The following is a 25,680-nucleotide window of genomic DNA, read 5'->3' on the forward strand; positions in this document are numbered from 1 at the left end:
CTTTCATAATTCCAAAAATCCGATAATGTAACCAGCAATCGTCCAAACTCCCAATCTGAGATAACAGTCAAAACAATCCTGGGTGGTGCGCTGCAAACTGCTATACTTTAGAGTACAGTCCTCGTTTCTAGCGTCTCAGGGGCTCCCCATGCGCAGGCAACATACAATATAGTTGGGGCAAACTTCATATGTTAACTCAGGAATATTTCACAAAACAGCAATAAAATATACGTTTCAGTCCTACCGCTTCCCTCATGTATTTCAGTGTTCAACACAGTATTGAGCAAATACTGTGGATTCGTAACAGTGTGCATCCCAGGTGTCTACGCGTCCAGCAACAGCATGCCCCCACACATACACCCCAATACCTCAATTCATAGTCCATACAAATACAGGAGCTTGCAGCGTTTATGCAATCAAGTACGCCGTCTGCTGGTTGACATCCACTTTTCCTACTGAATCCTGCGAATTCTGTAGGCCATATATCTGTTCGTCATCACTCGACATGTCTCGTCGGCTGGAGTTAGATGCATTCTCGTCATCGGGGAACCCCTGATCTCTGCAACTGCCTGCATGGTGTCTTGCTGTCCGCTCAGGATCAGCTCCGAGCGTGGACCCACAAGTGGCAAAGGCGGTGTCCTTATTCTCGTATACCGTTGCTCTCTCCGCCAGTTGCGAAAAGGGCCTTTCAGTTTCGGTAGCCTTTTTGTTGTAGCCATGTCCCGAGGCCCCACATTGGTGAAGGTTTCCAGCCAGTCCTCCGCCTGATGCTGATAAGGCTTGCCCGCTATTAGCACGTATTCTCAGAGATGACCCCCCACATCCCCCGACCCATGAGATAACCACTAGCGCTGGGGATACCGTGAATACACAATGGGATATAAATGCAGCATTTTGTGAATATTGCCAAGACTTGTACCAGGTGCCCCCCCCCCACCCCCCCCATTGGTGGAAGACGCCCTTGATGCCATTTTGAACAGGCGCACAGTTCCCACAATTTGAAAAAACAGCGCAGGACGCTCCATCTGGCACTATCACAAGGTCCGAAATCAAGGCAGCCATCAGGAGCCTCCCTCAAAACAAGGACCCAGGTCTGGACGGCCTCCCGTCCGAATTCAATGCCACGTTTGCATTGTTCTCGGGTCATTGCCACCCACCATGAGACAGGCACTCTTAATGTCTCTCTCCAAACCAGGACGCCAGCCAATGTATCTGTCAGGGTACACACCACTATCTCTAATCACTACAGACTACAATCTATTCAGTAAAGTACTGGCTGGCTGCCTACTTACATATTTATACAACCTAATCCAACCAGATCAATGTGGGATTGTACCAGTGCAGTGCACTTCACTTAACATCAGCAGGTTGTACCATGTTATGACTGCAACCCCCAAGGAGAGAGCCCACGCATGTTGTATCACCTTGGATCTGAGACAGGCATTCGATATGCTCATATTGTACTACATATTCCCAGCACTTGAACTATTTGGCATCCCGCTGGGTTATTTAATGTGGGTCAGGCTCCTGTACAAGAACCCCACGGCAAGGGCCCGTACAGGGCGACATATCTCGGAGGAGTACCCGGTTTGAAAAGGCACACGGCAGGGTTGCCCACTGTCTCCTCTGTTGTTTGTGCTGGCCCTGGAGCCTTAGCCCATAGGGTACGGTTATCGGCGGCACAACAGGCTATACGTATTGGCCAAACAACACACATTATCTCCGCATACACGGATGACATCATTCTGTATCCTTAAGACCTCACCTCTGTATCACTGGCCACAGGCATTTTTTATGCTTTTGCGTTGCTTCCGGGCATCTGAATTAATGTCAGTATGTATTATGCCTTTTTTCCCGGCAAGGGGATTGCCCAGAGACGGTTCAGTTTGGCCTTCATTCTTTAAAAGTCGCAGCACATACTTTAAAATATCTGGGTATACAGATTTATCGCTCAACACCAAACCTCATTGACGTTAACCTAGGTAAAGCTATGCGCTTGCTACACTCACATGTAACCTTCTGGTCCTCCCTACTGCTATCATAGATGGGCCGAGTGGCAATTTCGACAATGGGAGCCCTCCCCTTGCTACTGTATTTCTTAACCAATTTGCCGGTTGTGATCCCGACCCTGCTGCTTAACTATGAACATTACTCTTTCCGTTTTGATTTGGGGAAGTGGCCACCGCAGAGTAGGACTGAGTAAGCTGCAACTGGACACTGATAAAGGGGACTAGGTTACAGTGGCTCTCAGATTGGCTGTCAGGGCGTAACTTACATTAAATTAATTTATTCACCTGCCGATGTGGATCGCAGACGGATTCATACTCTGATCCTACCAGAGGCTAAGATTTCTACCGATGCTCGCTGCTTTTACGCACAGCTCTCATTTATTAGAAATAATCCACACACTACACATGTGGCTGCCTCCCTTACTCTGACACCAATACCACTACTTGGGATCCTGACCCCAAATGGCCTCCTCACTAAACTGAGACTGCTCCCCTGGGGTTTAGCTAGAGTGGGAGACCTATTTCACAACAGCACATTTATGGAACACGACAATTTTGTCTGGAACAAAGGAGTCATGGATGCATTAGATTTACTACATGCCACACTTTTGCAATATGTATGTCACAGGGAGAAACCTCCCCACCATGAAATGGTCTTCATAACCTACCTGATCGTGAATGGCAGACACCTCACCAACTGGCTTTACAGAGGCATTACTAACCAAACTAGAATTTCACAGAATGTTTTAAGCAACTAATGCACCGAAGACTTGGGTACAGACATGATGTATGGGGACTGGAGCAGGTCCTTAGCATACCCTTTGAGAATCCCACGGAATGCCAAATTCATCTTCATTCAATACATGTTTTTGCAGAGGGCATATCTCACCCGCACCGACTGCAGCGTATCTTCCCAGCCACACAGCACTGCTGTCCTAAATGCAAATTATAAGATGCTAACCTGCTATGTATGTTATGTCAATGCACCGTGATTATGTCTTACTGGTTAGAATTTGTATCACTGATATCAGCTACGGTTGGTGTCCCCATTCCGCGTACTCATGCAGTATTCCTTTTGGGATTGATGCGGCTCCATAAGGCGCAGAAAGAACAACTTCGCTTTATAGACTTGCCTCTACTCCTGACTAAGCAATCCATTACGATGAGGTGGAGGTCGGCTGCTCCCCCACAGCTTCATGGCTGGCATGGGGTAGTGGTGTAATGAAGTGCTGCTATCCGCCTGGAGGAAGACCTGGGTTTGTGAACAAAAAATATCTCTTTAGACTGTGACAGTATCCTGGAGTCGTTGAAGGCTCTGGCCCCGCTGCCAGTGCATGTAGCTCGAAATTAGCACCTGTCTTATTATATACAGCATCGCCGTCCGATCTCCTCCCCACTCGCCACCCCGCTCCCGCATCCCAGCTGCTCCTCCCTCACTCCGCCCCGCCACTATCTACTTATGACAGATGCATTTACGCGCAGCGTTCACGCGCAGCAGGCGCGCCCTAAGCGCGCTGAAGTCGTGTCAAAGTTAAGCCCATCTACGCCCATCCGCGCCTTGACCGCGCCTAGCGCAAGACCTCCTGGCCCCCGCAAAAACCACTCCACCCGCCTAACGTACGACGTCGCAACCCTCTCTTCACTTAACACCGGCCGACTCCCCGACTGCCACCAAGCCGCCCCAGGACGCACCCATGGACCCTTCACCTGCCAATCCTGCAAGTTCTGCTGCATCAGGACTCACACTGCAACCACTACCGCCAAACAGAGCCCAAACAACAACCACCTAAAGTGGATCCTGCTCAACACGCGCTCGGTCCACAAACACGCCATTGAACTATGGAACCTACTCGACACCACATCACCGGATGTCGCCTTTCTTACAGAAACCTGGATGAACGCCTCATCAGCGCCCGACATCGCCGTAGCCATCCCGGACGGATACAAGATCATCCGAAAGGACCGCATCAACCAAACAGGAGGAGGCATCGCCATCGTCTACAAGAACACCATCCGCATCACGACCAGCTCCGACGACACCCTCACAGCCGCCGAACACCTTCACTTCCAGATACACACCGACCCCAAGACCACACTCATCTACAGCCCACCAGGACCCCGCACACAATTCAGCGAAGACATCACCGACTTTATCAGCCCACACGCCCTCCCCTCCGAGAACTACATTCTCCTAGGGGACCTCAACTTCTACCTGGAGAAGAACAACGACAGCAACACCACCACCCTTCTGGACAACCTTGCTAATCTCGGACTCAAACAACTGGTAAACACCCCCACCCACCAGGCCGGACACACGCTGGACCCAATCTTCTCCTCCAGCAAGCACGTTTCCTTCAACCACGCCACAGGACTCCACTGGACAGACCACAGCTGCGTCCACTTCAACTTTAGAAAGAACACGACCCACAACCACCCACAACAAGTCCCCCGCAGAAACTGAAACATAATTACCACCGACCAACTCACCACATCGCTAAACCAAAACCCTCCCGCCAAATCATCGGACCCAAATCAAGCAGCCGTCAATCTCGCACAATGGATCACCCACTGCGCTGACGAATTAGCACCCCTGAAAAACCATCACAACAACAAAGGTAGCAAAAAAGCCTCCTGGTTCAATGACGACCTCAAGAACTCCAAAAAGAACTGCCGCACCCTCGAGAAAACCTGGTGAAAAAACCCAACCACAGACAACATGACCGCCCTCAAGGACGCCACCCACAAACACCACCAGCTGATCCGATCCTCCAAGAAATCAGCATTCAAGGATCGAATCGACAACAACGCCCACAACAGCAAGGAACTCTTCAGCATCATCAAAGATTTTACCAATCCCAGCGCCGTCTCCAACGACATCACTCCCTCTCAAGACCTCTGCGACTCTCTAGCATAATTCTTCCACAGCAAAATCGCTGACATACATAACAGCTTCGGCGACCAGTCCACCCCCCTTACTACCGAACTGAAGCCCCCCACCACCACCCTTTGCACCTGGAACCCGATCAGCACCGAAGACACCATCCGCTTGATGAACTCCATACACTCAAATTCACCAACCGACCCATGCCCCCACCACAACTTCAACAAGGCTGACTCCATCATAGCACCCCATCTCGGGGATATCATCAACTGCTCCCTCAACACTGCCACCTTCCAGGAAAGCTGGAAACATGCCGAACTCAGTGCCCTACTAAAGAAACCTACAGCAGATCCCACTGAACTTAAGAACTACCGCCCCATCTCGCTCCTCCCTTTCCCTGTCAAACTCATAGAGAAGACCGTCAACAGTCAGCTCGCCGCCTTCCTCAAGTCCAACGGCTCCCTCGACCCCTCACAGTCTGGCTTCCGAGCCAAACACAGCACCGAGACCGCCCTCATCGCAGCCACAGACGACATTAGAACACTACTCGACAACGGGGAAACAGCTGCCCTCATCCTCCTGGACCTCTCCGCAGCGTTTGACACGGTCTGTCATAGCACCCTAGTACAACGCCTCAGTAACGCCGGGATACAAGGAAAAGCATTGGATTGGATCATCTCTTTCCTCACCGGAAGAACCCAAAGAGTCCGCCTCCCCCCTTTCAGGTCAGAGGCCACTGAAGTCATCTCCGGCGTACCACAAGGATCATCGCTCAGCCCCACCCTCTTCAACGTCTACATGAGCCCCCTCGCATCCATCGCAAGCCAACACAACCTCAACATCATCTCCTACGCTGACGACACACAGCTGATCCTCTCCCTCACCAAAGACCCAAACATCGCCAAAACCAACCTACACGAAGGGATGAAAGACGTAGCCGAATGGGTGAAGAACAGCCGATTGAAACTGAATTCTGACAAGACGAAAGTCCTCATCGTAGGATCATCCCCCTCCGCATGGGACGACTCATGGTGGCCACCGACACTGGGCAGCGCACCCAAACCAACGGACCATGCTCGCAATCTGGGATTCATTCATGACTCCTCCCTCTCGACGACCAGACAAGTCAATGACGTCTCATCATCATGCTTTAACATATTACGTATGCTCAAAAAGATCTTCCGTTGAATCCCCACCAAAACAAGAAAGACAGTCACCCAAGCACTTGTCACAAGCCGACTGGACTACGGAAACACCCTCTACGCCGGAACCACAGCCAAATTACAGAAAAAACTCCGCCCGACTCATCCTAAACATACCCTGCCACAAGCACATATCCGGTCACCTGAGAGACCTCCACTGGCTCCCCGTAAACAAGAGAATAACGTTCCGTCTCCTCACCCACGCACACAAGGCTCTCTACGACCTAGGACCTAAATACCTCAACTCGCGCCTGGCCTTCTACACCCCCACCCGCCAACTCCGATCGTCCAATCAAGCCCTCAACGCGATTCCAATCTTCCGAAGAACTACCATGGGAGGAAGATCTTTCTCCTACTTAGCGGCCAAAACCTGGAATTCTCTCCCCACCCACCTCCGCCTCACACAGAAACAACTCTCCTTCAGAAAACAACTCAAAACTTGGTTGTTTGATAAGTAGCGAAAACCCCCTCCTCAAGCGCCTTGAGACCCTCTGGGTGAGTAGAGCGCTATACAAATTTTAACTTGACTTGACTTGACTTGGATCGGCCATCGATGTGTCTCAAACCCTGCAATGCCATGAAACACACAGCCTTATTGGACCTTAGATCCAGCAACAGAAATCCATGCAAAGTAACTCTGCATATAACTTGCCTTAATGGCGTAAGTTACAACCCTACCATGTCAAACCCAGGGGCGGCTGGTGTACACGGGCAAGATGGGCGTCGCCCTCCCACCCTGTGGGGGACTGTGGGGGACTAACGAAATGCCTGATGGAACACTGAGCAGTTAGCAATGCATTTTGCTGGCTGCTTGTGCTCGGTAAACAAACATGTTCAAATGTTGTTTTTTTAAGGGGGTGGGGGAGGATGGCCTTTGCTCTGCACATGCTTTTGGCTGGGCGAAGATTTCTTCGACCTGGAGCCATAAAGCAGGGCAGTGACGACACACTGGTGGGTGCAGCCTGTGTCTCACTGCCAGAATAGCATTTATATTTGGGCGTTATTCCTTTGGCCCAGGGAGGAGTTGGAGGCCCTCCATTAGTTTCAATGGCTGAGGGCGGGACAGTCCAGCAGGCTTCGACTTTGTGGGGGTGTGGCAGTGGCCATTGCCTCTTCCACCTGACCCGGCAACAGTTTGTTGTTTTGCATGTGATTGGTTTGCTGGGGTCTGGGGGAGGAGTCCAAAGACCACCAAATCCAGTATTTCCCAGTTTTACTTTTGGCTTGCTTCGTCGTGGCTGGCTTGTGCGTGCTATCATTGCTATTGCCATGTTGTGTACTGCAGTCCTCCTGGTCACGCGACGAGGAGCCTGACGAGGAGCCTTGAGAAGTGAACGTCATTGTCAGGGCAGGTCACGGTAACCACAACACACGGGTAAGTGAAAGCGATCCCGCCACCACCCACAACAACCTCCTAATTATATTTATAGGGGCTGTTGTGTTTTTAATTTTGTCGCTGTAGCCTGCGATAATTATTTACTTAAGTGTGTTACAGTTAACTTTAGTATTACTCTACTGACTGCACGACACCTGGTGGATGGGCCACTGCCGGCAGGGGGTGACTTTGATTCGATCCATAAAGCCCGAGGCGGCGAGGCCTTGCCCTGGTGGCGTACGTTGTTTTTGGTTGGCTACTGGGCTTTTGGTTTCGTTTGTGGCACTGGCACTCCGGCAGCAGACAGTTTAAGGCTCTGTGGGCCTTTGTGTGCAGTGCAGAGTGCACACCCCCACAGGGAGGTCTGGTAGCACTTGGTAGGTGGGGGTGGTGGCACTTAGTTTACTAGTGTATGTTATAGACACGCAGGTTCAGGTTTATTTAATTTAATTTTTATTAATGCATTTTTATGCAGCGCAGACTTTACCCGAAGGTGTCAGAGCGCTGTACAATAGAAGAAGTCGTCGTTCGTGCAGACGGCAGGCTGGGCCCAGGCACTTGCAGAAACACGCATTCCCTGGCTCCCGGTGCTGCTTTCAGACTAAATGCATGCCCGAAAGAGTATGTGCAATCAATGGCCATGACAGCAAGAATAGCGCCCTGAAGACCAGTATCTGGCATGTAAGGGCTGTGACACTGAACCGCTTAAATACGGGGGTGCTTCCAGGAGACGAAAGGACTAAACCTGGGTTAGTAGATGACTGACCTGCTCATCTGGGGCAGGAAATGTCAGTTACCTCTCAGACAAGTGCTTTTGAAACGGGCACTTGTCTGAGAGGGTTATTGTTCATGCCAGGCATGCCTGACCCCCGGCTCCCCTGAGCGCAGAACCCACTTCACTTGTCTTCAATTGCTTTACTGACAGCAAACACCCGAAAATCCAGAGGAAAAGAAATTATACGTGAAGGACAAAGCAATTGTTTAAATCAATAAAATCGGAAATCAACGCACTAGGCGCTCCTGTATTTGCCCGTACAGGCCCAATTTTTGGACGTATGTCCCGGTGTTCTGACACCTTTCTCCATCCAAAGTAAACACATGTTCCGGTTTTGCACTGGAAATGCTGCAAATAAACCAGACACTCTGTTATGTCATTAATATTATAGCGCCTTCGAAAGGTAAGCATCTCTTTTCTCGAAACAAGCTCTCCATTCTGCCAATGTCATTCGGAAAGAATGGTTTACCGTTTGCTACCACATGTATTTAACATGTCACATGCCACACCACATGCCTGAGTTTTGTGGCATGTACTATTTTAAAAGCAGCCAGTAGTGACCTGCAAATTGGGTGTGACTAAAAAACAAACAGCACTAAACCATACCTGACATTCTGTAGTCACGGCCATGTTTTTATGTCCTAAATAGACCTTTACCACGGATCACAACATTTGCATTGAATGAAGGTCATCTGTGAGTGCCTGTGTAATGAGTCTCACTACTAGTATATTTGTCAATTTGTCATATTTATGCACAAACATCTCTGCTTCTGTGTTATTGTAGAAATATTCCTGATTATACAAGTTGCATACATAGTACTGGGTTAAGGATAAAATCACATGTGAAGCGGCCATGTTGCAGTAGCATGCAGTAGACTGCCATTACTAGTAAACTCCTGTGCGGTTTTATTGCATACACATACCCTCTGCTCTAAGCGAGGGGTGAAGACATGTGGGGGCCTGGTGGTGTAGTTGAGAGGAGTCTGGGAGAGAAAGGGAAGCTTCCTTCTAGCAGTAACAAGTTTAGTGAAGCTTGGCTGCTGCCGCCAAAGTGTCATGCATGAATTTCCGTCTGGTTTACCAACGAAAAACCTCATAGTTGGCTCTTCCCTACCCATTAACACTGGCTGTGGAATGAATGAGTGACTCCTGGGTGCCATCAGAAGCTCTGCCTCTGTACCTGCAGCCAGTGCTTAATTTGTAAAATATGAAGTGCAGGTGCTCAAATCTTTGTCGGAGTCCACACCTACTTTTCTCTGGCTCCACCCACTTCCTCCACTGGCTCCACCCACTTCCTCTATTAGCTCCACCCACATCCTCAAATGGAACTGCAAAAAGTCAAACTTATTTCAGCAAGTGAGCCTTCCTTCCTCATAGGAAGGTTTTGATAGGAGGTTCCCCTGCCCTGTGAACATTTTGAAAAAGATGAAATCAAAATTGCATTTAAAGCACAATCTTTGGAAAAAAATTGCTAAAATCACTGATGCATTGAAAAGGGACAATTCCAGTGCTCTATGTGAAATGTCTGATACTCCTATGTTTCTCTCGTCTTCATTGCTTGATTTTGCTCTCCAGAAAGTTTCATTCATAGTTGTTCAAATGCCACTCATAATTACACTAAGTTGACTGAAATTATGAAAATGGCACTCATAGGAATCTGAAACATTGGCTGCTTTGCGGCGGGTGTTATTGTTACTGGGCGAAGGGTGTGCACTGCAACCAGAGCAGGACTTCACTACCTGGCAAATGAAACACAGGCCTATAAGAGAGAGGGGTGGCCTTTTAATAAGTAGCATTGGCATACACAGAAGTATAATAAAGCTGTTAGAGCAGCATGTCAGGCATTGATGGCATGTGTAAGAGGGGGACAGGTTTGCTATGAAAGAAATCACTTATTTAGTGGAATGAGAATTTGGGGATGATTGTGTAACAATTGGAAATGCATGGGGCTAGTGGCAGACTGTAAAATAGGAAGGGATATTTGTATTTAAAGCATATAAATAGAACGAGTGTTTGTAGCAGCTAAAGTCCGAAAACACCATGGAAATAGAGGAGGGACCAGCATCATTTTTCCATGTCTAATACTCCTTTGGCTGGAGGCAAATTCCAGCAAAATAGATGGCTCACTGGCAGTGCACAGGGGCTGTGAGCGCTTTTTGACCAGGGTTCAATCCCCAGCTGGGGAAAATGTTTTTTTTTTTTAATTTGTTTTCTAAATTCCACAAATGAGAGATGTGCCTTTGTAAATCACCCCCTAGCAGTGTCTGGGAGAACTATGGCCTCCTTAGTCATAGTGCATGTCAGGCATTGATGGCATGCTGTGTGGCAAGTGTAAGAGGGGGACGGGTTTGCTATGAAAGAAATCACTTATTTAGTGGAATGAGAATTTGGGGATGATTGTGTAACAATTGGAAATGCATGGGGCTAGTGGCAGACTGTAAGATAGGAAGGGATATTTGTATTTAAAGCATATAAATAGAACGAGTGTTTGTACCAGCTAAAGTCCGAAAACACCATGGAAAATAGAGGAAGGACAACCATCATTTTTCCATGTGAAATACTCCTTTGGCTGGAGGCAAATTCCAGCAAAATAGATGGCTCACTGGCAGTTCACAGGGGCTGTGAGCGCTTTTTGACAAGGGTTCAAACCCCACCTCGGGAAATTATATTTTTATATTATTTTTATTTTTTTAAACAATTTATTCATTTTAGCAGAGTGAAACATAGTCCTTTGGAAATGCTCAACTGATAATAATGAAAGACCAAGTAAAAAATCTATGGCATATGTCACATCAGATGTGGCATATGCCACATGACAGAGTGACACGTGTCACATGCCAGGAATGAGCTCCAACCCTTACTGCTTGGTTCAGCCCCCCCCCCATTCCTTAGGGGAGGGGGTAGTGATTGGGAATGGAGGCAGTGATTGGGAAGGAGGTGGACCAGCAGACCCCAAGTGTGGGGTCTGCTAAGTCATAAATTTCATCTTAGGAATTCGGCAGGGAGATACAGTGGGGTTATTTAAGCACAGTCGTCGATCACAGGGCCCTCTTTCTCCTGGGAATTGTACCAGAGAAGAGAGGTGCTGTTTCTGCATACTGTGAGGTGAGGGGGGGTGGTCTGCAGGAGCAGTGGGGCTTGGGTGGGATGAAGTGGCGAGGAACAGGGTGAAAGGGTGGGAGAGAAGTGGACAGCTTGCAGGGTGTGCTGATGGTCCGGGGAACACAGGCAAGGGGCAGCATGGACAATGCCATCGGGGGAAGGGGGGCTGGGGCTTTTCACTGTATGCAGGCATAGGGGACATGAGGGAAGGCTGTCGTCTTTCGCCCTCAATGCATTGAGGGCTGGCTAAATTCAGAGTGCCCCTGGGCAGACTGCGCTTCCCCTTCCCTCCAGTGCTTTAGTCTAGAGACCTGGTACGGTGCTCCTGTCAGGCTGTTTTTTATTTATTTATTTTACATATTTATGTGATTTATTATAGCGCAGACTTTACCCGAAGGTGTCAGAGCGCTTCACAATAGGAACAGTAATGATACATGAGGAGAAAATTACAAGTGAAAAAATTACAAAAGCAAACGTTTAGTTACATGAGACAAAAGTGACAATGTTGAGCAACCAAAATACAAGAGGTAGCAATCTGTACAATTCAGGAGGAACAAGCATTTGCAATGCAATAGGTCTCACATTAGGAAAGTGTGAGCTATTTGTATTGTAAATGACATTTTTTTTAAAATATGTGTTGGCTTAGAAAATATATAAATTAATAGCATTATTATTCACAAAGCCAATAGCTTACACTTTCTAAATGTGAGTCCTTATAGCTATGGCAATGCTTGTTGGTAGCAAGCAAGGACAGTGCTGTTGTGGTGTTGAGTGATGCTGTTGTGGTGCTGAGTGATGATGTGGTTGGGCTGAGTGATGTGGTGGTGTCCCAGAGTGATGTGGTGGTGTCCCTGAGTGATGTGGTGGTGCCCCTGAGTGATGTGGTGGTGTCCCTGAGTGATGTGGTGGTGTCCTACAGTGATGTGGTGGTGTCCCTGAGTGATGCGGTGGTGTCCCAGAGTGATGTGGTGGTGTCCCAGAGTGATGTGGTGGTGTCCCAGAGTGATGTGGTAAAATATATTATCACGCATTTTGAGCACCTTGACCGGCTGCACGCGATTTCCTTGCAAAATTCATTTTTTTGCATTTTTCAAAGTGCAATCACCACAAGATACGTTTGAAATGCTACAGTTTTGTCTGGGGCGTGAGGCGCATTTTCATTGCGGGAGCATGCTGCTTTTTGTAGAACATGTGTACAAGTGAGTGTAGCTATCTGTCTTTGAAAAGTTTTTTTCAATAGCTGTGTCATATGGGCATGTTGGTATGTGGTGAGAGTTATAGCTATTGTGACTGCGGGCGTCTGGGTGTGTCTCTGGGTGGAGGCTGGAGTGTTCAGAGGCCTGTGTCTGCTGGGCCCTCGTGCTTTGTCGGAGCCCTTCGCCATCCGACGTGGGACATGGCAGGGATGTCCCCTTCGCCCTTTTTGCTTTGGCAATGGAGCCCCTGGCAGCCCTGGTCCGTTCCCATAATCCCATTAAGGGATGGGAGTGGCGTGCATTAGAGGTCGACAAGATCGCGTTATATGCGGACAGAATCACTGACAGAATTTCGACAGTCAGGATTTCGACCTACACTAATATCGACGCTATATTATCGATGGCAAGAATATCGACCCCCTATCTACAACAAGGTAAGTACCAAAATATCGAAAAAATAATATCGATGTTAAAAATATTGTTGTTAAATATATCGTTTTTTTTCTTTTAAAAAAAACAAGTAAAATAAAGTAAATCATACTTATAAATTAATTAAATATATTTAAACATATTTAATAATATTTAAAATTAATAAATAATACATATTTATTATTTAATTTTTATTTAAAATAAAATAAAACATATATAATATAGACTTACTTAACAATATTTTTTGTTAATTATTTCAATTATTTAAATTTTTTTTAAAGTACTTTAAATTACAAATACATCTACACACATAAAATATTAAAATAAATTAAAATAAAGAATTATTTTTAATACATAATATTTAAATAATTTAATATTTTTAAAGGTAATTAAATACAACATTATGTAAAATAATACCAAAATATAAAATAATTAATTAAATAAAACTACTATTTAAAGTACAAAAATAACTACAGTAATAAAACCATTGGGTAGCGTAGAACGTAAAATTTCTATTCCTACTCCAGAAAATTAAACAATAGTGAAAACGTAAAATAATGTAAGGGTCAAAATTAAAATTCCCACTCCAGACAGGGCAACCGTAGGGAAAGCGTTGGATTGCGCAAGAGTAAAAATTACTATTCCCACTCCAGAGAGTAAAACAGTAGGGAAAGTGTTGGATAGCGTAGGGGTAAAAATTACTATTCCAACTCCAAAGGGTGCAACAGTAGGGAAAGTGTTGGATAGCGTAGGGGTAAAAATTACTATTCCAACTCCAAAGGGTGCAACAGTAGGGAAAGCGTTGGATAGCGTAGGGGTAAAAATTACTATTCCCAGTCCAAAGGGTGCAACAGTAGGGAAAGCGTTGGATAGCGTAGGGGGTTAAATTATTATTCCCACTCCAGAGGATGCCACAGTAGGGAAAGCGTTGGATAGCGTAGGGGGAAAAATTACTATTCCCACTCCAGAGGGTGCAACAGTAGGGAAAGCGTTGGATAGCGTAGGGGGTTAAATTACTATTCCCACTCCAGAGGGTGCCACAGTAGGGAAAGTGTTGGATAGCGTAGGGGGAAAAATTACTATTCCCACTCCAGAGGGTGCAACAGTAGGGAAAGCGTTGGATAGCGTAGGGAGTTAAATTACTATTCTCACTCCAGAGGGTGCAACAGTAGGGAAAGCGTTGGATAGCCTAAGGGGTTAAATTACTATTCCCACTCCAGAGGGTGCCACAGTAGGGAAAGCGTTGGATAGCGTAGGGGGAAAAATTACTATTCCCACTCCAGAGGGTGCAACAGTAGGGAAAGCGTTGGATAGTGTAGGGGGTTAAATTACTATTCCCATTCCAGATGATGCAACAGTAGGGAAAGCGTTGGATAGCGTAGGGGGATAAATTACTATTCCCACTCCAGAGGGTGCCACAGTAGGGAAAGCGTTGGATAGCGTAGGGGGAAAAATTAGTATTCCCACTCCAGAGGGTGCAACAGTAGGGAAAGCGTTAGATAGCGTAGGGGGTTAAATTACTATTCCCACTCCAGAGGGTGCAACAGTAGGGAATGTGTAGGATAGCGTAGGGCCAAAAATTACTATTACAACTCCAGAGGGTGCCACAGTAGGGAAAGCGTTGGATAGCGTAGGGGGAAAAATTACTATTCCCACTCCAGAGGGTGCAACAGTAGGGAAACCGTTGGATAGCGTAGGGGGTTAAATTACTATTCCCACTCCAGAGGGTGCCACAGTAGGGAAAGCGTTGGATAGCATAGGGGGTTAAATTACTATTCCCACTCCAGAGGGTGCAACAGTAGGGAATGTGTAGGATAGCGTAGGGGTAAAAATTACTATTACAACTCCAGAGGGTGCCACAGTAGGGAAAGCGTTGGATAGCGTAGGGGGAAAAATTACTATTCCCACTCCAGAGGGTGCAACAGTAGGGAAAGCGTTGGATAGCGTAGGGGGTTAAATTACTATTCCCACTCCAGAGGGTGCAACAGTAGGGAATGTGTAGGATAGCGTAGGAGTAAAAATTACTATTACAACTCCAGAGGGTGCCACAGTAGGGAAAGCGTTGGATAGCGTAGGGGGAAAAATTACTATTCCCACTCCAGAGTGTGCAACAGTAGGGAAAGCGTTGGATAGCGTAGGGGGTTAAATTACTATTCCCACTCCAGAGGGTGCCACAGTAGGGAAAGTGTTGGATAGCGTAGGGGGTTAAATTACTATTCCCATTCCAGAGGGTTCCAAAGTAGGGAAAGCGTTGGATAGCATAGGGGGAAAAATTACCATTCCCACTCCAGAGGGTGCAACAGTAGGGAAAGTGTTGGATAGCGTAGGGGGTTAAATTACTATTCCCACTCCAGAGGGTGCAACAGTAGGGATTGTGTAGGATAGCGTAGGGGCAAAAATTACTATTCCCACTCCAGAGGGTGCAACAGTAGGGAAAGCGTTGGATAGCGTAGGGGGTTAAATTACTTTTCCCACTCCAGAGGGTGCAACAGTAGGGAAAGAGTTGGGTAGCGTAGGGGGTTAAATTACTATTCCCACTCCAGAGGGTGCAACAGTAGGGAAAGTATTGGATAGCGGGTGGGTAAAAATTACTATTCCCACTCCAGAGGTTGCAACAGTAGGGAAAGTGTTGGATAGTGTAGGGGTAAAATTTACTATTCCCACTCCAGAGGGTGCAACAGTAGGGAATGTGTAGGATAGCGTAAGGGTAAAAATTACTATTACAACTCCAGAGGGTGCCACAGTAGGGAAAGCGTTGGATAGCGGGTGGGTAAAAATTACTATTCCCACCCCACCCTATTCCCCTATAAACCCACAACCCGCTCATTTAATTAAAAATAACATTAATTACCAATTAAACAATTAATTTATCAATTAAAATAATTAATTACCAGTTAATATTTAATAAAAAATGTAAATATACATAAAAATATATTTTATTATTAGCTATTAAATTACTTCCCACCCTATTCCCCTATAAACCCACAACCCGCTACGGTACTAACACATAACATTTAAGTAAAAATTACATTAATTACAAATTAAATAATTAATTTATTAATTAAAATATTTAATTATCAAATAATATTTAATTACAAAATAAAACATACATAAAAATTTAATTAATTATTTACAATTAAATTACTTCCCACCCTATTCCCCTATAAACCCACAACCCGCTCCAGTAGTAAAACATATAATTTACTTATTAATAAATATTAATTACCAATTAAATAATTAATTTATCAATTAACAAAATTAATTGCCAATTAATATTTAATTACTAAATAAATTATACATAAACAAATATTTAATTAATTACAATTAAATTACTTCCCACCCTATTCCCCTATAAACCCACAACCCGCTCCGGTACTAAAACATATAATTTACTTATTAATATATATTATTTACCAATTAAATAACTAATTTATCAATTAAAAAAATTAATTGCCAATTAATATTTAATTACAAAATAAAGTATTAATATTTAATTAATTACAATTAAATTACTTCCCACCCTATTCCCCTATAAACCCACAACCCGCTCCGGTAGTAAAACATATAATTTACTTATAAATATATTTATTATTTTATAAAAATTATACACATATTATAAATATTAATTTAAATACTTAACAAAAATATATAACTCATATTAGTGACATCGAAATTACTTACATCGATATATATGCTATCGATATAAATAATTTCGATATTACTTACCTTACTTACCTTAATGTCGATATTCTGTCCAACGATATTCTTGACAACGATATTATGTCCCATCGATATTTGCAACTCGATATAAGTGTAGGTCGAAATTTAAGATTCGATATTTTGACTGTGTACCATGCGGACGATGTTCTGCAATATTTCTTTTTTTTAGTTGTTTTGATATGAATAAATAATGTGTTAGTATGATTTTGGGTAAAATAATCATTGATTATATGTGGTTAAATAATAAGGTACAAAAGGTTATTTAGAAATGGTTTGCATTAAATATACTTTAAAAAGAAAAAAAAATCGATTTGCATTTCAAATGTTAAAACAACATCATCAACAAGGCATGTCATTTACATGTGCTTCACAGTGGCTCTGTCGCAATTACAGAATAGTTTTACAGTAACGATGACACATTGTACGTACAGTGTCTGACACAATCACATTCTTACATTCAAAAGATATTCTCAACCAGACCCTTCTTTGGTCAACATATAATGAGTAAACATTCCCCAAATGTCATTTGGTCTACAGGCACTTGGCAGTTCTTTTGCATAGCAGGTAAACTGGTCTCGACAATATGTGATATCATTAATTTTATGGTACAATTGGGTGTCATCAGCGTATAGGTTGTAGTTGATTTTTTCTTGTTTGAGTATCCGGGTAAAGGGTTCCATAAAGAGGTTAAAGAGAGCGGGAGAGAGGATGGATCCTTGAGGGACACCAAGGGAGACAGAGGTTGGGTTAGAGAAGCAGTTTTGAATTTTAATCTGTTTTGTTCTATGTTGAAAGTAGGAAGTGAACCAGTTAAGGACAGTGCCACTGAAGCCGAAGCGGTTTTTGAGTGTGTTTAGTAGGGTTGGGTGGTAAACCGTGTCAAATGCCGCGCAAAGGTCAAGAAGGATGAGCAGGTAGGAATCACCCTTATCCAGGGCTAGGTGAATATCATCGACTATGATGATAAGCTGCACCCTTTGTGGAAGCCAGATTGATGGGGGTCGAGCAGGTTAAACGTATCAATGTGTTTGTCCAGTTGAAGGAGGGCACATTTTTCCAGGGTTTTGGAGAGGAGGGGAAGGTTGGAGATGGGGCGAAGCTTTGTTAGGGTTGTTGGGGTCAGTTTTGGGATTTTTTGGGATGGGAGTGATTTGCCCGAGTTGAAGGGAGACGGGTACATTCCCTGTTGAGAGGGAGGCGTTGATGATGTTGGTCCAGTAGGGGATGATGACATTTTTGAGTTCTTGGGTTCTTGGATGAGTGCGGAAGGGAGAGGATCTTTTGTGTGGGAGGAAGGTTCTGCACTATGTCCCTCCTACTCGTGCACTCAGCACCTAACACTCCACCTCCCCAAAAGAATAGCACCCCTAACACCTCCCTCCTCCCCCCCTGCTCCACCTCCACTCTTAACCACCCAATTTACTCCGCCTCCCAACAATGGACCACACTATTCCCCTCCCTCTCTACTGAAAATGACATCCCCCATCCCCAATCACTTACCTGACATCCCCCTCTTATCTCCTCCTCTCTTACCTCCCTCTCTCTCCATACCCCCTTGAACTCGCTCTCTTCGAACTCCTTCTTGAGAAATGATAGCCCCCTCTCCCAATCACCCACCTACCTCTCCGCTCCAACATCCCCTCCTCCCCTCGACCCATCATACGACCTCCCCCTGGCCCAACCACCTGCTTCACCAGAAACTCTATGCCCTAAACTAACCTAACCCCTCCACTGACACTTAACAGCTCCATCACCCCTCACTCCTCACCCACCCACTCCTGTTAGTCAGATAGTGCTTTTTAAAGGTACTGTTAAACATCTGTGTGCTAAATAATTACATTTTGCTTACATTTCAGGCAATAACATATAATTATTTATTGTTCAGGTTAATTCTGAGTTATCAAGGCTTCTAGAAATCGAACGTTCTGTAAGTGCAGCATATCAGCCACAGACAAATGGTTTAGATGAGTGCACTAATGCAAGCATTAAAAGGTAAAGCTAATTCTGATTCATTTTTGTATACACATGTTGATAGGCAATTTATTTATAAAATATTTTCTCTTTAATATTTATACGTTTGCAAGTACTTGAGTGGTACTTGAGTGTTCGCATCTGATGACTCATCTTTTCCGGTCCAACGGTCATCTGTTGCTGCTGTCTAACCAACGCATTACAATGAGTGTGGGCGGAGGCAGCTGGCAGAGGGACAGTTCCAGACCCAGTTGGACTATTGCAGTGTCCATAATCCCTACAATCGGGGCAGAGCCAGCTCAGGCAGTGCTGTAGGGATTACAATAGTTAATTAAAATGAGGGAAGTGGGAGCGCCGAATCATTGTCGGCCGGTCACACTTATGCAATTTTGACGGTCAAATATAACTGTGACCGGCATCGTTATCATGTCTTCGGCGTTCAATAATATATTAATTGCAACTAGAAACATTTATGTTTAAATGAAACAAACATAATTGAAAGTATTTGAATTCTAAGGGAAATAAACTTTAGTAATAATCTGCCATTAACAATCATGCCACGTGCTAATCTTTTGTTATTTTACAGCACGTTGTCTAAATACGTGAATGAGCATCAAAACGACTGGGATTTATATTTGGATCATGCGTTGTTTGCTTTACGATCGAAGCCACATACCACAACAAAGGTTTCCCCTTTCCAACTTATGTACGGCCAAGAAGCACGATTTCCAAGTGAGGTTTCCAAGGATCTGGTATGGGATTTTGATTGTGTTTTTAATGTAAAGAATTTTTACAATCTTGCTTTTTGTTTCTCAGTGATTACTCCAATTTATGTTTTATATGCATATTGTTATTTTGTCATTATACATACATTCACTTGCTGGATACTTTTTAACTTTTGACTTAGATTAAATATAATTTCTCTGTGTGTATAGTTTCTTTGCTTTAGCGTAACTTTTATTTACAATAAAGCACGTTATTTTAATTTATTTACATTTTTATATAATAATACAGTTTTATATAACGAAAATGAGTGATTGCATTTTATGTTTCCTTTAATAGCTTGAGTTTATACTCCCAACTGAAAGTGAACATGCCAGCATTATCGTTGAAAACAAAATTAAAAAAGCAGAGTTTCAGAGGCAGACAAAACAGAATATTGAGGTTGCCCAGGAAAAGCAAAAAGAACAATTTAAAAAGAGAGTTTCCCAAAAATATAAGCCGTGCACCTTCAAAGAAGGACAGTTAGTGCTTCTGAAAAATTGCAGGAAAGCTACAAGAAAAGGAGGCATTTTGGAACATAAATTTACCAGACCATACACTATTGCTGAAATGCAAGGAAAGCGCGTTAAATTGCTTAATGATCGCAATATCCTTTTACGTACAACACACAATTTCGACATGTTGAGGCCTTATAAGTCGAGCGTCAAAGGTAAACAATGTAAAGTAATGTTTTCGGTTATGCAATGGGAGATAATTGGATGTGTTTAGGAATAATATACTATCAACATATGTAAATGTCTCCTTAATTTGGTGAAAAGGTATTAGGTTGAGCAGGAGAACGTGACGCTGAGTTTATCCAAAAGATATGTTTTTAAAAGTACAGTATTTTAAACAAGGGATTATTGAATGGTAATTTTTTTTGTGGAAGGTTTTGTATTTGGATGATTGAGTAGTCTGTTTTTCCCAACTAAGTTTTTGTAAACCTCAAAACGAATACTTTTCAGGGAGCATTACCAATCAGGAATCGCCAGGATCTCTTCCACTTGAAACACTTTCAGAGGAGAATTATGATCTTGCAGAAAACAAAGCGTGTGTGTTGTTCGGGGGTGAGGTTGCTACTTATTTTAATAATACTTATGTTTTAAAATTGTTTAACAAATATTGACACTGAAGATGTAGGGTGTTCTCCCAAAAAGCTTGATTTTACTACCTCTATTTAGGTAATTATATATCTTAGTACTTTGTGTCCGGCTGGTTTACTATATGGTGCTCACTTCTAAAAGTATATTACCTTACACTAATCCAGACAACCCTTATGGGGTTTTTAGTGGTTTTAGACCACATTAGAAAGCTCTCTAAGTGGTAGCTCTTGGTAGCAGCCTTCATGCTTAGGGCCCCAATTACAATGCCCTCGGAAATGGCTACGAGCGAGGGTTGGTTGGGAAGGAATCCTACCTGTGTTTTGGAAAAGGGCCTGTAATCCCAAGGCCGGCTATATCCGCCCGAGGGATTATGATGGCATATTCACACTACCTTTCTGTGCCGGCCTTTTCGACATAGAGAGGCTGTGGGAATCTGATTTTGGCGGGGCCCAGCAGGGCCCACATGGGTGCAAGGCCTCTGGTTGGCAGTCTAGTGGGCACCTATGGTGCCCCCGTTGAGCCCTGCACCCGGCGAAAGTAATTTGTTTGGTGTGACTGTCAGTTTAGAAGTTTATGTAGGTGTCTTTAAAACGTGTTTTAACTTATGTTTCTCACTTATATATCCGCAGACTTAAAAGATTCTGGATCTAAGACCATGCAAACACTTTTGGATGTGTGGAAGAAACCAGTGATGGGACGCTTGGAAGCAATAGTGTCCGACATTAAACTGTATGATTCTTCCTTTTGTTCACTCAAAACGCAAGAATGGATTGTTGATGAGGTTGGTTTCTATAACATCGATAGTCAGTATAGTATGTCCCACCACCGCCGCGCTCACGCCTGTCTGTTGATCCTTGCTCCAGCAGATTTGTAATCATGCACTACGTAACTAAGTGTAATTATTTTTTTTTTTTAGGTAATCGATGCGTACCTTAGCAAATTATGTATGTCACGATCCAATGTACGTATATTTTCATAAATAACGCACACAGATCTACCCCAAGATAACAGTTGTTTTACAATGTGTGTAATGATGTCCTTTTATTTTAACCTTAGTGTTTAGCACTTTCTGCAACAGTGTCATCCTCTACCTTCCTGGGCAAATACCGGTCGTCTGCTTTTCGGGTACATATTTGAATCTCTTATTTGACATTTCACAGTCTCAGGTTATAATGATTTGTTAATGTCACTGATGGATTTAGTGTTGAAGTGTACAAGACACTTACAATAACGTATTGAACAATTAGCAAATTTTCACATGTTGGTATACTGTGAATCTGTGTACTGGTCATCCAAGTAAATATTTTAGATTTAGAATTCCGATTAACAATCCATTGATACCTTTGACCGTATGGAGTCAGGGTGACAGTTAAAGTTATAATGGCACATTCTATTCTATGCAGGTACCTTATGAAACTGCGGAAACTGTTGTTTGTCCTACAAATACTGGCAATCATTGGATTCTTTTAGTAAGTGCCAAATTTTTAATTTTTATTTCTCGTTCAGAGGTTTGAAAGTTATTGATGAAAATATGAGTGGTTGTAATAGTTGGAGATGCCTACATTTTTTTTGAAGATATACATTGGCTATTTCTGAAACTATTTTGTTTTGGAATGTATCCATAGCGGCCCTCTCTAGCAACACATTTTAAAACTCAATACTAAAATTCTAAGTACGGTACCAGCTGATATAACAAAGTAGCAATGTAAGATTAATGATTATAAATCAATAAAACGTGTAAATAAAAAAATAAATAGGTAAGGCAACATCACTTAATAATTGAAGGATGATTCAAAAAAGATTTTCTAAAGCTGTGTTAGGGTACTTACGTATTATGCTCATTTATTTCGCTTACTCATTTTTAAGTTGGCTATAATCCAAAACACAGTATTTACAAAGAACTATAACAAGCGAAAAAGTGGTATTAAAGTACTACAAACCTTACTTTATTCCCTTTCTCTTGATGATGTTGTTTTTCAAACAGCTTTTATATCATTTCCACAGATATTGAAACCTTTTACAAAGAAAATTATAGTTTACGATTCACTGCCGGGAAATCTTCATACCTACACAGTCTTCTTGAGAAATTGGAGGTGCCCTTTCTCAAATACAGTTTCCATTATCTATTTAGTACTTTTAAGATTGCAAAATAACAAAATTCACAAACTTTAATTTCGTTTACTAATTGATCACTATTTGTGACAACAATGTAATATCTTTATTTTTTTATTCTGATGGACAAACTTTAATATTTTACATAACCTTTCATATGTCTCTAAAGGGATTTCCTACAGGCACTGAATCATCCCGACTATGACCTTTGGGAATTAGTGGTTGAATCTAACAAAAAGCAACAGGACAACTACAATTGTGGTGTTTTTTGCATGCTGGTAATGATAAATTCCTATTAATATTTTAAACCTTCATTTGTTTTTATGAAAGAGAATAATTTATCATACTCTCGAATGCGACATTATTGAAGTTGATTCTGTTTTTTTTCTTGGAGTACTTATAAATTGTAAAGAAGGCTTAGACCATAAACAATTAAAGGTGAGGGGAAATTCACTAATGAAATATTTAAAACAGTCTTCCACATGGTGCATGCATGGATTTTAGGGGTGCACCACATGCTGCCTACTAGGGATTGCACTTCAGAACTCCGCCCGGATGAGGCCGTAGAACCTGTTAGAAGCAGAGGAGTATTTCCCTCAGATTATCTCTCTGACCACTAGTATGATCCTAATGCGGTTGGACGGAGACCTCTGATGAGGCTTTCCAACCAATATCATATTACGTCCATTTCACTTTAACTTCATCATTTTGATAACATATACATTTTACTCTAATTGTAATTGATGAAAGTAAAACTTTCAACTGTGTTCTCAGTTTGCAGATTCTTATATCAGTCGACAGCCAGTTCCAGAGATTTTAATAAATTCTACATTTATGGAGGATTTTAGATTCAAAATTGCAATGGATCTAATGGAGTCATCAGGTCTGAGTTTAACATTTCATGTCTCAATTTTATAAATGTGTCATGCCTTTGGGTCAACAGAATGTTTTGATGATTGGGGTAGCTATTTTTGATTTCTCAATTTTTTTAAAAGTACACAGCATAACTGTTGTACATAGTATTAAATATAGTAAAGTATAGCAATAATGTTTTTGAGTATGTTAAAATCTGTCATTTTTCTTGGCAATAGAAAGAGTTTATAATAGTTGTGACTGTGTCAGAGCACTATCAAGTCTTAGGAATAAACTTCGAAACATGTACCAGATGCCCCAAGATAAGTTTTAGTTTTTTACTTTTCCTGTCAAGATGTGCTGATCTACCTCAATATTACATTTAGATTCTGTTGAAGATTTCTGCGGTGTCTGCAACCAAATAACTTCCGGCGGAGGTCAGGAAAACATTATGGTAAATATACTCAATTATTTTTAAGAGGTACAAATGTAGAGGTCAGGCTAAAGATACTTTCAAATGTCTTTTTATATGTAAATGTATTTATTAGTTTTCCTACAAAGAAAGAAAGCCACAGTGTTAATTGTATCATCGTAATACAGTGACTCATACATTGCAAAGGCAGCCTCTTAGCAAGGCTAGGCATAGTGGTAACGGAAAGTACATAGAGAAGAAAGCACTAAGATATCCCAAACAGAGTCCATTGTGCTATTTGCTGCCTCTGTTGAGAACAAAAAAGCCACAACCCCCTCTTCATCCGGCATCCCCAGAACGGTCTTCATTGAGTACCTTTACAATGGTCCCGGAGTCCTCGACCGTTTCCTTAGGCTATGGCCAGGTCCTTTCATAGGTCCGGCAGATGCAGCATCCTCAGATATTTAGGCAGGGTAATCTTGTGAAATTCAGCTGAGAGAAGGTGTAGGAATGGTCTCCAAAATTTCTGGAAGGAGTCAGTGGAGTTGTTCAAGGTAGCGGGATGCGCTCCATTACCAGTATGTACCCGAGCCTATGAAGCCAACCCGTGTCCGTTGGGGGGGAGGAGCACAAATGCGTGAGGACATTTTCTAGTGCTGCACCCATGTCCATGTCGTTCCCCAGGCAGAGCTGGCCCTTACTGCCTCTGACCCCCGCTGCTTTTGGTGTCCCTTGCTCCTCTATGATGCTATCACCGCGTCATGGGGTGCCCTTGACACCCCATTTGCCTGAGGTCTTGTGGAAGGTTGTTCCATGTCTTGTCTGCGATGTGGGAGAAGGATCTTGCTCCTGCTCGGGCTCTGGTGATGCGCGTGGGTTTGGCTAGTGCGAGGTGGGAGGATGGTAGAAGTATCTGATTTTGTGGTGGAAGTAGGTTCCGAGCTTGTTGCCACTGACTGGGGACTGTGTGAAATGTGTAACAAGTATGCATTTACCATGCTAGGAAAGAGCACTGGCACTTGCACTGGGGATCTTGTAAGCATGAACCAAGTGACTTTATGTGAAAGTTGCTTTCGATGTCAGTCACAAACTATGGTTGACCATTTCAAATCAGTTTACAAATGAAAAAAAAACATATTTACCTGTTTACAATGCAAAGTGAATAAAACATTTATTTTTACTATCTTTCCAACAGGCACTATGTGAACAATGCTGCCGATGGATACATATGGAATGCATTCGAAAAGATGCAACATCCTTGTTACATCAAGAAAGTTTCAAATGTAGCAAATGAATTTAATGCACAAGTTACTTACCTTCGGTAAAGATGTGTTCGCATGTGAGCTGTAGATTACATGCTTTGCATAATCGTGTCATCTAGTGTTGATTACAGATGTTCAAAAGTAGTTTTTCTTTGAAGAAGTCTTTCCAGTCTCAAGGTTAGGTGACTCCTCCTCGGGGGAGGTGGGAGGGCACATGTGAATCCACAGCTCTACATTAGTCGGAATTATATTGAGTTTATTTTTGATATCCAGAACACAATATTGTACTTTTTTTTTTTTTAATTTTTTCGATTTATATTGAGATGGATTTGAGTATAAAAGTACATAGATCAACAGGATAAAATCAGACATTGGAGTTGCAATATAAACAATATACAAATTATAAATCTTCACATTCTTCACAATTAATTCATACATATCATAAAACCAACTTCATTACACACAGTATTATGTAGGAGAATCAATCAAAAATGGCTCTAGATCTGCTTACTGTTAT

The 25,680-nt window shown here is 43.1% G+C and overlaps 1 protein-coding gene across 1 annotated transcript; it reads left to right on the forward strand.

The window, feature by feature from the left end:
* The first annotated feature begins 19,364 nt into the window (after window positions 1-19,364).
* On the forward strand, window positions 19,365-25,195 carry LOC147737252 (uncharacterized). The gene is made up of 11 exons (XM_086923343.1): window positions 19,365-19,412; window positions 19,723-20,092; window positions 21,155-21,306; window positions 21,442-21,486; window positions 21,582-21,650; window positions 21,929-21,994; window positions 22,530-22,618; window positions 22,807-22,915; window positions 23,412-23,520; window positions 23,876-23,943; window positions 25,097-25,195. Exons 1-11 carry the CDS (start codon window positions 19,365-19,367, stop codon window positions 25,193-25,195), a joined length of 1,224 nt encoding a protein of 407 aa, XP_086779469.1.
* The last annotated feature ends 485 nt before the right edge of the window (window positions 25,196-25,680 follow it).

This window comes from Lissotriton vulgaris, chromosome 1_1 (genome assembly GCF_964263255.1).
Source record: "Lissotriton vulgaris chromosome 1_1, aLisVul1.2, whole genome shotgun sequence".
NCBI classification, from domain to species: domain Eukaryota; kingdom Metazoa; phylum Chordata; class Amphibia; order Caudata; family Salamandridae; genus Lissotriton; species Lissotriton vulgaris.

Excerpts from the sequence above, each read along its gene's own strand:
- LOC147737252 (XM_086923343.1), top strand. The coding sequence starts at position 19,365 with ATGTACGGCCAAGAAGCACGATTTCCAAGTGAGGTTTCCAAGGATCTG. Across the intron at positions 22,916-23,411 it reads GTGGTGTTTTTTGCATGCTG|TTTGCAGATTCTTATATCAG; the intron begins GTAATGATAAAT and ends CTGTGTTCTCAG. Across the intron at positions 23,944-25,096 it reads GAGGTCAGGAAAACATTATG|GCACTATGTGAACAATGCTG; the intron begins GTAAATATACTC and ends TCTTTCCAACAG.